Source organism: Pseudophryne corroboree, chromosome 6 (genome assembly GCF_028390025.1).
Source record: "Pseudophryne corroboree isolate aPseCor3 chromosome 6, aPseCor3.hap2, whole genome shotgun sequence".
NCBI lineage: Eukaryota > Metazoa > Chordata > Amphibia > Anura > Myobatrachidae > Pseudophryne > Pseudophryne corroboree.
In genome coordinates this window covers 530,810,387-530,826,147 of record NC_086449.1, presented here as the reverse complement: position 1 = coordinate 530,826,147, position 15,761 = coordinate 530,810,387, and the positions used below count along the sequence as shown (strand labels likewise).

The 15,761-nt window shown below is 44.0% G+C and overlaps 1 protein-coding gene across 2 annotated transcripts in view; it reads right to left on the bottom strand.

Annotated features, from left to right (window-relative positions):
* Window positions 1-9,480: 9,480 nt before the first annotated feature.
* Window positions 9,481-15,761, bottom strand: part of USP44 (ubiquitin specific peptidase 44) — a 94,380-nt gene continuing 88,099 nt past the window's right edge. For both annotated transcript variants that reach the window (XM_063927595.1, XM_063927594.1), the window contains exon 6: window positions 9,481-9,702. In XM_063927595.1, coding sequence (XP_063783665.1) covers window positions 9,524-9,702 — 179 coding nt within the window. In that variant the 3' untranslated portion in view covers window positions 9,481-9,523. The remainder of the gene's footprint in view (window positions 9,703-15,761) is intronic.

Below are 15,761 nucleotides of genomic sequence, written 5' to 3'. Positions count from 1 at the left end.
CCCTTTAGATAGAATATAAAATCAAGAATAAAAATTCAATATAAAAATCCGGAAAGAATTGTCACTACTCACACTCCTGCCTGTCAACGCGTTTCGGCCCTGGCCTGGGCCTTTATCGAGACATGGTGGAGTGTGGTTGTGACTCGATATTTAAAAAAACGAACCAATCACATAAACCATTTAAGCTCAAAATCGTTATTTAAGCCTGTAGGGTGTAATGTATTATAATTAAAAATGCAGTTCATTTCCATTTTGGCCAGGCTTGTTGCTGTGTTATTGTTGCGTTGAGAGCTTTTTATATGCCTTAGACCACAAAACATACTGATATCTGAGGTGCGACACTCATGTACTAATTTAAAATGGGCAGAAAGTGAATGGGAGTCCATTCCTTTTTTAATATTTCTAATATGTCACCACTAAGAATACTGGACAGGGAAGTTGAACCTTAAAGATACCTTGATGGGAGTACGAAGATTTTAAGAACTGTGAGTTTGGGTACGCATGAATGGATCCATAGATTTTTCCTGTTACCTTAAAGATACCTTGATGTGTGTATTATCGCCCCTATGAGTGTGAGTCTTTCGGTACGCTCCACATAGACATTTACAAGTCTTGAAAAGATACCTTGATGTGTTTACCACCCCGCTTGCGAGTGTGAGTTTTGGGGTACGCTCCATCAGTATATCATTTGATTATATCTACTGTACCAGGCGTAGTTCAAGTGAATCAAGCCTTGGTACTAGAAAAGAAACCTTGATGAGCTTAAAAATATCTGACTATAGTGCGAGTGGGGTACGCACATAATCACTACTAGTCCTTGTATAAAAAGATTGAATAGAAGGAACATACTACACATTGGTGTCTTGTTCTTATATTTCCCCACATGTTGTTATATCCCGGAGAGACCACATCAGTCAAAATCCATTGAAGGATCTACTACAGAAAACTGACAATAAGGGATGTAATGGTGACATTTACATTATAATTGATTTTTATTCTACAAAAGCGCTGTTGGTGTATATACAGATTTCAAATTTGTGTTTTTGAGAGTTATTACATATTTACCCTACCGAATTACCCAATAGAGACCGTTATGTTCTCGGCCACATTCTTATTGCCTAGAGCAGCAATAACACAAGACTGGAAGAAACCTTCCTCGCCCTCAGTCTTTAGAATTGTATGGAAAATCCATTATTCTTTACAGATGGAGACCATGAGTCTGCCTTATTAATCCAGAGTTAACCCGTCGTTGTTTAAGTGGGCTCGTTGGCAGGAGTATTCGACCTCAAGTGTTGGGGTGAACTTGTTATTCGATTCGGAATAATTATACTTAATGGTTTTTTGTCTTTTTTCTATCTCCATTATGTTTTTGTATACTGTATTGTTTGATACACTATGTAACTATGTGTTTCTGTTTTGGACATATAGACTTGATTCCTTCCCCTGTACCCCTCCCCATGTTCCCTTTTTTGTACACCTCTTCCCTTTCCGTGTTTAACGTAACAAAATTTCTAATAAAAATGATCAAGTTAAATAAAAAAAGAAAAAAAGTCGACACCATAGATCCCATCACACACATCACTGCGTGAATGGATACCCTTTCACTGTGTAGCAGTTCCTGAATCCTCTACTGTATTGTGGATATTTTGTTCAGAGGTAAAATTACTCTCTGAAGACCCGAATCTAATACAGCACCCAAGTGTGTCATTAGTTGTGACAGAACAAGGGAAGACTTTGCCCAATGTATGAGCATGCAGACAAGCTATAGTCTGTTGCAGATGACACTGAAGCAATTCCTGAGATTGCGCCAGGATTAATAACTCATCAAGGTATGGAAAAATCCTTATCCCATGCCGACGGAGATAAGTCGCCATTACCACCATAATTTTGGTAAACATTCTTAGAGCTGTGGCCAGTCCAAATGGTAGGGCCTGAAACTGAAAGTGTTGCTAGAGGATAGCAAACCTGAGGTAGCACTGATGGGACAGTGCTATAGGAACATGCAGGTATGCATCCTGAATATCCAGGGATACCATACAATCCTCCGGCTCCATAGCCAAAAGAATGGCATGTAAAGTCTTCATATGAAAACGAGGCACCCAAATGTATTTGTTCAGAGCTTTGAGATTGAGAATGGGTCAGAACGATCCATTTGGCTTCTGGACTATAAACAGGTTGGAATAAAAACCTTGTCCTCGTTGCGCAGGAGGAACTGGAATTATCACTCCTGATTGAAGCAACTTCTGAAAGGCACTGGCCTTCGTTTACACTGAAGATGGGCTGGTATAAAAGAACCTTTGTGGAGGGTGTTTCTTGAAGGCAAACGCATAACTGTGAGATACCACTTCTTGCACCCACACATCTGTGGTGGACTGCTGCCAAATCTGTGCAAATAGAAGTCAGCCTCCCACCCTGGGGTCCCCCAGGTGGAGGCCTGTGCCATCAGCCTGATGATTTATCCTCTGGTTTGGAAGCAGGCCTTCTGGTAGCCCAATGCTTTTTAGTCTTGCCAGACTTGTCAGATTGAGACTGTTTGCCATAACCCATTCCTTTTGCTTTTCCCTGGGTCCAAAAGTGACGAAAAGCTGAAAACCTAGGTTTGGATTTATGTGTTGAAGGAAACTTCACTTTCTAGGCGTCTGCTTCTGACTCCAAAATATTGTTTAATTCTTTTCCAAAAAGAATATATCCAGTAAAAGGCGAAGACTCTAGAACTTTCTTGGACTCTGAGTCAGCCTTCTTTGTACGCAGCCAAACATCTCTGCAAGCTGCTACTGCTGAGGCGGATGCTTGAGAGGCAATAGTACCCATATCCGAGGCTGCTGCTTCCATAAAAATAGCCACCTGTTTAATATGTGCAATATGGGATTATTGCTCTCTAGATGCCAATGAAAGATCATCCTCTAATGCATCAGCCCAAGCTGCCACTGCTTTTGCCATCCACGCTGAAGCCATGGCTGGTCTTACAATTGCCCCAGACAAGGAGAAAATGTTGGTGATTTTTAAAAAAACTCTATTTTCCTATCCTTAACCTCATTTAATGATGTTGAAGGCAGAGGCAACGTAGATTTTCGTACCAATCGACTGACATGCGTCTCTACTTTGGGAGCCACCTCCCTTTTTAAACAGTCCCCAGCTGGAAGAGGATAATGGGAATTCCATTTCTTTGGAATTATAAACTTCTTACTGGGTGTTACCCAAGCCTCTTGCATAATCTGTCAGCTGTTCTGATCTGGAAATTCAGTCCTGACTGTTTTGGGACGTTTAAACGCAGGTGCCTTGGATTTTAACAAAGGCTCTGCTGCCTCCTGGATAATGTCTGTGCAAAAGACGCCCATGGGGGTTCAACTTGAACCTGTGCCTGCCTTGGATTATTCAGAAGTCTTTGGTGAAAGCTAAAACAATTTGCACCTAATCCATTTTGAACCAGATCCTGAGATGTTAACCCAGCTTTGCAAGACAAACATGAAATCAGCGTTGGTGCTGCTGTGGAGATTGCATTATCCTAACCCTTTCCGCTCTTAGACATGATAAACAAATCACACACCTGTACAGTGTTAACTACACAATTTGTGACTGAAATTACTTTAAAACTTGTTAAAGTGACATACAATCTGATCCCTCCCTGCCTTGCACCAGCATTGAGGATCGGTATATACACAGAAACTGAATGAGTGAATAGTAACGTCAGCAATCATACTAGCAATCAGTCACAGGTTATACATTAGTATAATAAGCAATATGAGCACATATTCTACAGATACATTTCAAGTATGTATGAGAAACATATTACTGCATTACCTTATAAAGGACTTTTAACGTATTTAGTCGCACAGCAAAAGAAAACAGCAGCAATAGTTTACACTCATATGCATCAGGCACTTATCCAACTTCTCATACTTAACGGCAAGTAGAGACTTAGTGCTGTATCACCTAGCTCAGGAGAGTGGGATACAGAGAGACTTCACCCCGCTTCCAGGATCGATCAATACATTAGTTAATGCTGAGTGGATCCAGACGCCAATAGTGTACACAAACGCCCAGTGAACACAGACGTCCAAGTGAACACCGATGCACCTGTCACACAACCGCCTATGCTATACACAGCGTCTCAGACAGCGGGAACTCAGTTCATGGCGGGAAACTCAGAGAAAACTGGTCATGAACCAGGGGGAGGGGCGACCAGGGGAGCGTCTTACTCCCCACTGCTGACATCAACCCCAGGGATTGCAGTTTCACACTAATCCCTGGAGCCTATGATCCCTGGAGGCCTAGCGTTGGTGCACCCAAGGTGGCAGCCGTGTCAGCGACTGTTTGGTAGTCTCCTTCCAGAAACAATGCGGCTGTGTCCTTGTGTCTCCCCCGCTAAGCGGAACTGACGCCTTACCTTCTCCCATGCTCCGGCCACAGCCTAGTAACGTCTGCTGGACTTGCTAGTACATCCTACACAGATGCCAGCTGAAACAGCACTGTACACGTGGGTAAACATTGTCGCGACCCGGCAGAGAGTTGTTGGAGCGACTATTTCTAAGGTATGTGAAAGACGCTTTTTAGAAACTTCGCTCATAAAAAGTAAGACTATAAAAATAAATTAAACAACAAGCTTATGGCTGCAAAAACCAGCAGACCAAAGATCGTGGTCCGGCTCCTGCCGCACCAACAAAAAAAACTGAATTGCATTAGCCAGGAGGCGGGGATATAGGGGACTGGCCCATTGTATTCTGGGAGGCTGAAAGCTTTTGCTCATTGGTGCCAATCCGCTGATGCTACCTCACATCCCAATGTTTATCCTGTGGATAATCTGTGGACCCTATTTTTTTGGCACCAACAGAGTTTCTTTAGTAGGAAAACAAAAAAAAAATCCTTTATCACAGAGGTAGAGATTGTAACGTGATCCGTTTTCTTAATCGGTCCCCTATAGCGACGATTTTTATTGCTATAGTTGCAATCTGAAATCATGCCTGTTCATCCTGGGTACTTCCTTGAATTCTCTTTGGTACTCACGGGATACCATCTTCAGTACTCCTTAGTTGTGAGTGATGTCGGAGTCATTGCTGCTTTGGGTTGGATTTCTTATAGGTCTCATGAAAAGACTGCCCTGTCATCGCTGATGAATATCTTCTATTGTATTGTTGAATTGACCTCCAATTTCTGGCCTGCCTTACTATTACCGGATGCCTGATCTGCTTCTCCTGTGATAGTCTTGCAGACTTACTGTCCATCATTTTCTTTATCATTGAGTCTAGTTTACATAACAAAAAATGATTCCTCATATGGTAAAGTTGCTTTTTTATTATTTATTTATTTATTTAGAGCGCATCTCTGCATCCAAAATGCAGCCATAATAGTTTTTCTTACTACCAAATCCTTAAACATACATTGTTTTGAAATTCTGTATACTAGGTGTGCATAGATGAACTTCACGGCCTTAAGCCCTGGAAACGTAGGTAACAGCTGGATAAGAAGAAATTACTGTAGAGACATGCAACTTTTAGATGAAACTTTCATCCTTTTATCTAGTGTCATTAAATGAGACTCCATCCTAAGGAACTGTTGCTCTAGATATTCTACACCTGCAACATCCCCTTTGTGTAACTGGTTAAAGAGCAGTTCATACTGTATTCACGTGATCTCGGTCTTAAATTCTGGCAAGACTGTCTTGCTGTTTATCCAACTTCTGAGTCTTAAATCACCAACGGAGTCATAATAGATGAAATGCGGAGTATTCACCAAGCTGCAGAACCACTGTAGATTGGTAGGCACTAGCTAAACAAGGCAATTACTGGAACAAATCTGATGCAGAGTACTTGTAAAATACTTGAAGATATACTATATAACAATCACAGATAGGAATGAAAACACTGTAGCAGGGTCCTAGCTGAAAACCTGGAGAGCCAGAAGACTGGATAAAATTCAGACTAGGGCCGAGATGTAACGAAGTCCGAGTTTGGCAGTCGTGTGGGATATCGGCCGAACTTGGACTTTCTTTTACGGGACAATCACGTACAAGGCTAAACCATGCCTTGTATATGATTGCCTCATTTTAGAACGGCCGCCAAACTCGGACTTCATTATATCCTGCCCTAGAAGTATAGTCATTGGGAACAGCAGATATAAATTAGCAAGTCCCAGGTACAGACCACAGCTGCTTAATTAGCAATTAATCCAGTTAAGCAGACACACAGTCTGAAGCATCCTTGCCTACTTTTGAAAAGCAGTTTCAGGGAGATTATAGCTCGCACTATAATGCGCCACACGGAATGCTGCGCTGTTGAGGGGGCGTGTCACATTTCACCCAAGGGGCTTGTCTATCTCCGCCTATGGGCGTATCTATTGTCATTCAGTGGCCTATCCTGCAGTGGCAGGTGATAAAAAGGCTACACACTGACATCACAGCTATATTACAGGGCTACACACTAACATCACACCTACATTAGAATGAAGGTGTGATGTCAGTGTGTAGCCTTGCAGTGTAATGTAGGTGTGATGTCAGTGTGTAGCCTTGCTGTGTAATGTCAGTGTGTAGCCTTGCCGCTACAAACCGACATCCCACCTACATTACACAGAAGGGATACATAGTACATACCGACATCACATAGTGAGACCGAAATGCTGACAGGAGTAAGGGAAGAGGCTGGGTGCTTAGTGTCACAGGCATTACCTGCCCCCAGATATAGCACTCACCGTCAGCCATAGATGACTGTCGCGATTGCCCTTTCAGAATGCAGTTAATGCCTGTGACACTGAGCATCCAGCCTCCATTGACCCATGATGCAGCTCTGGAGATAACTTTAATGGAGTTCTTTAAATGTTTTTAAACAAGCCACCTAGAAGGGAGAAGAGTCTCCACTGATGCAAATGCCGCCTCCACCGCTGCGAGAAATAGCCTCTTCTCTGTCTAAATCCTCTTACCTGGCTTGATGCTGCAGCAGTGCTAGAAGCCAGACGGCCACCGCTGCCCACAACTCTACGGTGTCGGCAACCTGCCTTTAAGCCATATTACGTCTGTCCTACAGGTTCCGCCCCATTAATTACGGACTCATGCATGCACCGTCCAGATTCTCAGCAGGAGGGGTTTGCACTGGGAATGCTGTATACTAATTTGCAGGGCAGCAGGGGACGCTGCTAAAACAAGAGCCTACCCGCTGGTAGGGTTGCCACCTCATCCCTTTAATTCTGGACACATATTAATTACACAGGTTCTGTGGCTGATTAAAACCAGGTGAAATGGAGTCTTGAAGTCAGCCAGCCACAGAACCTGTGTAATTAGTATGTGTCCCAAATTAAAGGGCTGAGGTGGCAACCCTACTCGCTGAATGCAGGAGGGTAGGAATGCATGGACTGAGGTGTGCTGAATGCAACTCCAGGAGGGTGATCACTTCAATAACTTCCAACAACTGGCTCAGGCTCAAGGTCAGGTACAGGCCCAAGCGCATGAGCATCACAGGGTACTACAGAGTTGTTATCACATGTTGTATCATAAATGTTTCTTCTTAAATGCATCCACTTAGGGCCCATTGATGCTGGAGGCAAATAGAATTACTTTAGGTATGCTATACATTAATTATCCTTACTAATCTAACATAGAACATATTTAAGCACCCCTAATAAGTACTTACACCATTTGGATGCTCACCGGCTGTTGTAGGGAGAAGACTGTTTATTCCATCTTGGTTGTATCCACAGAAAGCAGTATCAGGAATGCCACATTGCTCATACAAAAATGGAGGGTCCTTTTTCCCCAGCGCATGGCATTTCCCAGGTCTGGCCGCGCCACAGGCTCCTGCCAGGATGCGGTTATGCACTGTACACGGCTCACCACTGCCGGGCTTTCACCAGGTTGTCGAATTTGTGAGTCTTCTGGTGAGCCTGGCTCCTACACTAGTCTTTACAAGGAGACCAGAAAAAAGACAAGAGGGAAGAGGAGAAGCCAGGCTTTATACACCATGTGGGCGGTCCCTAAAAAAACTTCCTGTCAAAACTAAAGGGAGTGGGATACTATCCCACAGTAATCGCTGCCATGGGGGAGTGAAGAAGAAAAACAATCTTGCCTGTTGTTTTGCCAGATTAAAAACAGGACAAGCTGTTGCACTTTGTACAGTAAGCTCCACACAGACACACGTACAGTATGTGTTATTTTTCATCCATATGAGAACAAGAATTCGTTTGCAACAACCACATGAAGAAAAAACATAGCTTCAATGCTGCAGTAATGTTGACTCAAGCAGCCGAATGTATTGTCTGGAAGGTCAGAATGAATGTTGGCCACAAGCCTCTCCATGGGCATACATTAATTCTATTTAACATCAATCTGAGCTGCATTCAGCAGGTAGATAAACCAGGCTCAACTTACCTCACAAAGCAGACCTTTCACATTACAATTTCGTGAGCCCATTATTTCTCTAGCAGCGTTTCATACAGGACACACAGCTTTCTGGAGACTGACTTCATAAAGCTCCTAATACAGTACTTACAGACATTCCAAGGCATTTATACAGTATACACACACACAACACACACAATGTCGTGATACAGATGCCTTTGCTTGTAAACACTGTGCATACCATTCTGCAAATGTATTTAGTTAAAAGATCTGTGTTGTAATATTCACCTGCTTCTGTATTTTGTGGATATGACTAAACTAAAATGTGTGCCTGAGCTAGCAACCAGACTTGGGCACAGGGCAGAGCAGGCAGATATGGGTGAATAGAGATTCAGCATTATGCTGAGGATCACTGATGCTACCTACACAACCCCAGATGCAGTGCACCATCATACTGCAATATAAGAAATCAAGCAAAGCTGTTTTAGTTAAATGCAGTTTTAAAGAATGGGTGTCATTGTAAAAACATACAATTGTATTAGAAGACCAGCATGGTAGTAATGCAATAATAATGGCATCTCAATAACCAGCTTGAATTCCAGATGGTAAAGACAGAAGCACAGTAGTTATAAAAATACAATGCAGTATGTATTAAAATAAAAAATAACATTTCTAAAATCATAAAATGACATCCAGAAATCACAAAGCCAAAATCAGCCTGAGGTCAGAACTACAAAATTTACATGGGAACAGTAAAAATATAGTTTGATGGAAATGCTTTAACGTTATACATCGCCAATATACAAAATGCTAAAATCATTTTATTACATTTTTGTCTGTTCAATTCCATACAAAAATGTATAAACATATTGTACATTAAAACTGAGAAATAACACATTCTTACAATCTTGATGCTCATACAAGCACGTATTTATCTGCTACGTATTTTGGATGACATTTGTTATATACACTTGAACTACAATTTGCTTTCTGCTTAGGTCAGAAAGACGAGAATTAAAAGTTAAAAAAAGTAATGAAGTTTTTCAGCCTCATTATATAGGCCACTGTTGTTCATTCACTTCATTTTACTCCTCCCATGTGACTGGGTAATAAAGTATGTACATACACAAGGAAGTTTATCCTGTGAAAACACTGAGTTCAGAAGCTGCCCTTTTACTTTCACTTTCTCATGGGTGTTCATTAGCAGGGTGTGGACGGTAGGCTCGTAGACAGAGTGCCCCGATCTGAAAGCCTGTTAGACGAGTGTCCATTCTCCTGAGTATCACGTTGGGTGTAGAATAGGATGTATGCTTGGGCCTTGCAGACCTCGTCCACTGTGCAAGCGTACAACTTGGAGTCATTGCAGTGTACCCAGAATCCTAGTGAAAAAGAGTAAGTCCAACATTTAACACTACAATAAACAAGATGTGAGTGTGCAGCACAGACAATGGGCGCTAAAGAAATCAAGGGAATGTCAAGTTGAGTGTTTACAGTTACAGACGTGTGAGAACAGGAGTCATTGGGTTGAGGCAAAGCAGTTTCATTGTCCACTTCACATATACAGTATATATAGAGGTTTAAAGTATCACACTAATATTGTAGCTTTGACAGAAAAAGACACAGTTGGAAAAGTATTTCTAATGTACCAAGCTGTTTCTGCCCTGGAAGTAATACTGACAGAGCCATGGATGGTATATACCTAGCCTAGGAGTTTAGCCACAGAGGGTTCGGCTCATATGGAGGCTGTGAGAAAACATCTGACTGGGAATACCAAACTGCCTTGGCCAGCCTTCCTTTATGGGAGCAGTCACTTATAGAAATGTTATCTGTATAGAGAGTTCAGATTTCCTTGCTTTAGTATTTACAAAAAAGACTTTTTATAAGGAATAAAACTCGTTCTACTATAAATTATTATGGATATTAGAAGTCACCTTGATTTTAATGTATCCTATACACAGAATTAGAATTATATGATCACATAGAAAAACTTTTTGGGGGCTTCCAATATCCATGCTGTAGATAATCTATACCGTTGCATGAATCTACTGCCCTTCACAAAATATAAAACTTCCAATACAGTTTTACACACCAACATCATGCTCACCGCTGTCACTTTTCTAACGGGCTTTAAGTCACGTGTCCATAGGAGAGATATAGGGGTATATGCAATTCACGGCGAATCGCGGCAAATTATCGCCGTTTTTTAATTCGACACAATTCGACAGGTGAATTCCGGCAGGTGGTTGCCGGAATTCACCATATTCAATGAAAAACGGATTCGACAGTCCCGCGGGCGAAAAACGGCCGATTTGCCGGATTTTGCCGCGAATTAAAAAAACGGGAAAAAACGGGAAAAACCCGGAAAAAAATGGCGTGGGGTCCCCCCTCCAAAGCATAACCAGCCTCGGGCTCTTCGAGCTGGTCCTGGTTCTAAAAATGCGGGGTAAAAATTGACAGGGGATCCCCCGTATTTTTAAAACCAGCACCGGGCTCTGCACCTGATGCTGGTGCAAAAAATACGGGGGACAAAAAGAGTAGGGGTCCCCCGTATTTTATACACCAGCATCGGGCTCCACTAGCTGGACAGATAATGCCACAGCCGGGGGTCACTTTTATACAGCGCCCTGCGGCCGTGGCATTAAATATCCAACTAGTCACCCCTGGCCGGGGTACCCTGGGGGAGTGGGGACCCCTTCAATCAAGGGGTCCCCCCCCCCAGCCACCCAAGGGCCAGGGGTGAAGCCCGAGGCTGTCCCCCCCATCCAATGGCTGCGGATGGGAGGCTGATAGCCTTGAGTAAAATGACAAGAATATTGTTTTTTCCAGTAGTACTACAAGTCCCAGCAAGCCTCCCCCGCAAGCTGGTACTTGGAGAACCACAAGTACCAGCATGCGGGAGAAAAACGGGCCCGCTGGTACCTGTAGTACTACTGGAAAAAAAATACCCAAATAAAAACAGGACACACACACCTTGAGAGTAAAACTTTATTACACACCTGCCGACACACACATACTTACCTATGTTGACACGCCGACTGCCACAGTCTCCGACGATCCGGGGTACCTGTGAAAAAAATTATACTCACCTCAATCCAGTGTCCGGGAGATAATCCACGTACTTGTTAACAAAAAAAAACGAACACCCGTGCCATGCCGGACTGAAAGGGGTCCCATGTTTACACATCAGACCCCTTTCCCCGAATGCCGGGACACCACGTGACTCCTGTCACTGAGGTCCCTTCAGCCAATCAGGAAGCGCTAGTTCCGTGGCGCTCACCTGATTGGCTGTGCGCTGTCTGAGCTGTCAGACAGCGCATCGCAAAGCCTCTCCATTACTTTCAATGGTGAGAACTTTGCCGTCTGCGGGGGTTACCCGCAGTCAGCCGCTGACCGGCGGGTGACCTCACCGCTAGCCGCTAAGTTCCCACCATTGAAAGTAATGGACGGAGCTGTGCGATGCGCTGTCTGAGTTCAGACAGCGCACAGCCAATCAGGTGAGCGCAACGAAGTTGCGCTTCCTGATTGGCTTTAGAGACCTTTCTGTGACAGCTGTCACTCTGAGAGGTCTCTGCATTCGGGGATAGGGGTCCCATGTGTAAGCATGGGACCCCTTTCAGTCCGTTGGTCGGGTGTCCGGTTTTTTTTTTTTAACAAGTACGTGGATTTATCTCTGGACCCTGGCTGAGGTGAGTATATTGATCTTTTCTTTTCAGGTATCCGTGGATTCTACTTGGAGAAGAGGACAGATGTCGGCGTGTGAACATAGGTAAGTATGTGTGTGTCGACGTATGAAATAAAGTTTTACTGTCACTGTGTCTGTGTCCTGTTTTTATTTGGGTATTTTTTCCCCAGTAGAACTACAGGTACCAGCGGGCCCGTTTTTCTCCCGCATGCTGGTACTTGTGGTTCTCCAAGTACCAGCTTGCGGGGGAGGCTTGCTGGGACTTGTAGTTCTTCTGGAAAAAAACAATATTCTTGACATTTTACCAAGGCTATCAGCCTCCCATCCGCAGCCCTTGGATGGGGGGGACAGCCTCGGGCTTCACCCCTGGCCCTTGGGTGGCTGGGTGGGGGGGACCCCTTGATTGAAGGGGTCCCCACTCCCCCAGGGTACCCCGGCCAGGGGTGACTAGTTGGATATTTAATGCCACGGCCGCAGGGCACTGTATAAAAGTGACCCCCGGCTGTGGCATTATCTGTCCAGCTAGTGGAGCCCGATGCTGGTGTAAAAAATACGGGGGACCCCTACTCGTTTTGTCCCCCGTATTTTTTGCACCAGCACCAGGCGCAGAGCCCGGTGCTGGTTTTAAAAATACGGGGGATCCCCTGTCAATTTTTTCCCCGCATTTTTAGAACCAGGACCAGCTCGAAGAGCCCGAGGCTGGTTATGCTTTGGAGGGGGGACCCCACGACATTTTTTTCAGGGATTTCACCATTCCATCTATAAAAAAAAATAAAAAAAAATATATATATATATATATATTATTTTTAAAAATATATAAATAATACTTGTGCCTCCAAAAAAGACAAACCAAGTACCTAATCCCTTCTAATATAAATAGATCTGATATTACCACGAAAAAAAACATGTTTTACATTTTTTTTATTGGTTTCACCCTCCAAAGTGTGGCGGATTGAAAATGACGAATTTGCTGTCTAAAAGCACTGCTGTCGAATTTCCAAACTTGAATTGAATATGCTTTTGTCGAATTGCAGCACTTGTATCATTGCAGAAAAGTCGAATTTGCAAAAAGTCGAATTTCAAAAAGTCGAATTTTGAAAGTCCGTTTTTTTGACGGAAAGCACTGAATTGCATTGACAATTTTTTTTTTTTGGCGAAAAATACCCGAAATTCGACAATTTCGGGAATTCGACCGCAATTGCATATACCCCATAGCATAGTGATTTTGTGATAAAATCTTGGAAAACTGCATTTTTCTGAGGTTATCAGCATCACTGCAGGAATCCTCATACATATGATCTGGGTCTGCAGCAGATATTGGTCTCTCACTTCTATGGAGTTACAATCTGGTAAACGTGTCTGTAGCTGGGCCCTGATAGCTAACAACCCTCTCAGTCACCACTTGCTCACAGGAAGCCCAATGGTCACACATTACAAATGTTGGGTCGGAAACGCGGAAGTCACTACATCACCAGGACAGCTCGATGTTTGGGAGCAGCCCAGGCAAGATTTCAGCAATGCATTCTGGTGGACTTAAAAGCTGCGATCATGGTTAGAAATTATAACATTAAATGTGAACATACGTCATATCTATAAAGCCCACTGACACCGAGCGTTCTATAACCTTAAAATCTGATAGCCTGCCTTTACTAATAGTATTAGGGTGACTCTATGAGTGGGGGATACAGTTAACATAATCAATTAAATACAGAGTTAAAGTCAAAACCATTTACATCACTAATCACAGTAATCGGTCAGCTGCACAAGCCAAGACTGCTTTCCCAATGCACTGACTAAGGAATATATGAATAGCTGGCAGCTCCCTCGCGAAGCAGCAAAAAGCATTACATCCGAGAAGGGGTTTCTGAGCCTCACTAGTAGGGACACTACTTTCAAAACTATAAAATGTAAATAGGATTTTAATTACCTACCGGTAAATCCTTTTCTCGTAGTCCGTAGAGGATGCTGGGGTCCACATTAGTACTATGGGATATACACGGGTACACTAGGAGCCGCTGGCACTTTAAGAGTTTGAGAGTGTGGGCTGGCTCCTCCCTCTATGCCCCTCCTACCAGACTCAGTCTAGAAACTGTGCCGGAGGAGACGGCCAACTTCGAGAGAAGGATATTACACAGATAGTGGCGAGATTCACACCAGCTCACACATACAAGGCACACCAAGTTAACTAGCTTGAAAACTCAGCAACGGCTGAAGAACATTACTTACCAAGTAACAAAAAAGTACTTTAACCAAGAACCAAGCAGTACTGAGCTAAGTAACCACTGCAGGATCATGAAGTGCTGGGCGGGCACCCAGCATCCTCTACGGACTACGAGAAAAGGATTTACCTATTTTCTCTTCCATCCTAGAAGATGCTGGGGTCCACATTAGTACCACGGGGATGTACCAAAGCTCCCCAGAACGGGAGGGAGAGCGTGGAGGCTCCTGCAGAACTGATTGACCAAACTTCAGTTCCTCAGAGGCCAAAGTATCGAACTTGTAGAACTTTGCAAACATGTTCAACCCAGACCAAGTAGCCACTCGGCAAAGCTGTAAAGCCGAGACACCTCGAGAAGCCGCCCAGGAAGAACCCACCTTACAAGTAGAGTGGGCCTTAACAGACGTAGGACACGGCAATCCTGCCGTAGAATACGCATGCTGGTTAGTGAACCTAAACCAGCGAGAGATCGTCTGCCTAGAAGCAAGACACCCAAGTTTCTTGGGATCATACGGGACAAACAGGAGTCCGTTTTTCTGTGACGAGCAGTCCTATTCACATAGGTTTTCAGAGCCCTTACAACATCCGAGGACTTTGATGAAATTTGAGGAGTCAGTAGCAACTGGCACCACAATAGGTTGGTTGATATGAAATGCCGACACAACCTTCGGAAGGAACTGCTGACGTGTCCGGAGCTCAGCTCTATCTTCATGGAAGATCAAGTATGGGCTCTAACAAGACAAAGCCCCCAGCTCCGACACACGTCTAGCAGAAGCTAAGGCCAACAAAGTGACAGCCTTCCAAGTGAGAAACTTGACCTCAACCTCCTATAGAGGTTCGAACCAATCCGATTGGAGAAACTGCAGCAGCACGTTAAGATCCCATGGTGCTGTAGGCGGCACAAAGGGAGTCTGGATGTGCAAAACCCCTTTCAAAAAGGTCTGAACCTCCGGGAGGGAAGCCAACTGTTTCTGGAAGAAAATGGATAGGGCCGAAATCTGGACCTTTACGGATCCCAACCTCAGGCCCATATACACACCTGCTTGCAGGAAGAGGAGAAACCGTCCCAGTTGAAACTTCACCGTAGGAAACTTCTTGGTCTCACACCAAGATACATATTTTTTCTAAATACGATGGTAATGTTTAGATATTATTCCTTTCCTAGCTTGTATCAGGGTAGGAATAACCTTGTTCGGAATGCCCTTCCGAGCTAATATCTGGCATTCAACCTCCATGCCGTCAAACGTAGCTGCGGTAAGTCTTGATAAGCGAACGGCCCCTGCTGCAGCAGGTCCTCCCGAAGAGGAAGAGGCCTCGGCTCTTCTAGCATTAGATCCAGAAGATCCGTGTACCAAGCCTTTCTTGGCCAGTCCGGAGCAATGAGGATCGCCTGAACTCTTGTTCTCCTTATGAGTTTTAGAACTCTTGGAATGAGTGGAAGTGGAGGAAATACGTACACCGACTGGAGCACCCACGGAGTCACTAGGGTGTCCACCGCCATGGCTTGCGGGTCCCTCAACCTGGAACAATACCGCCTA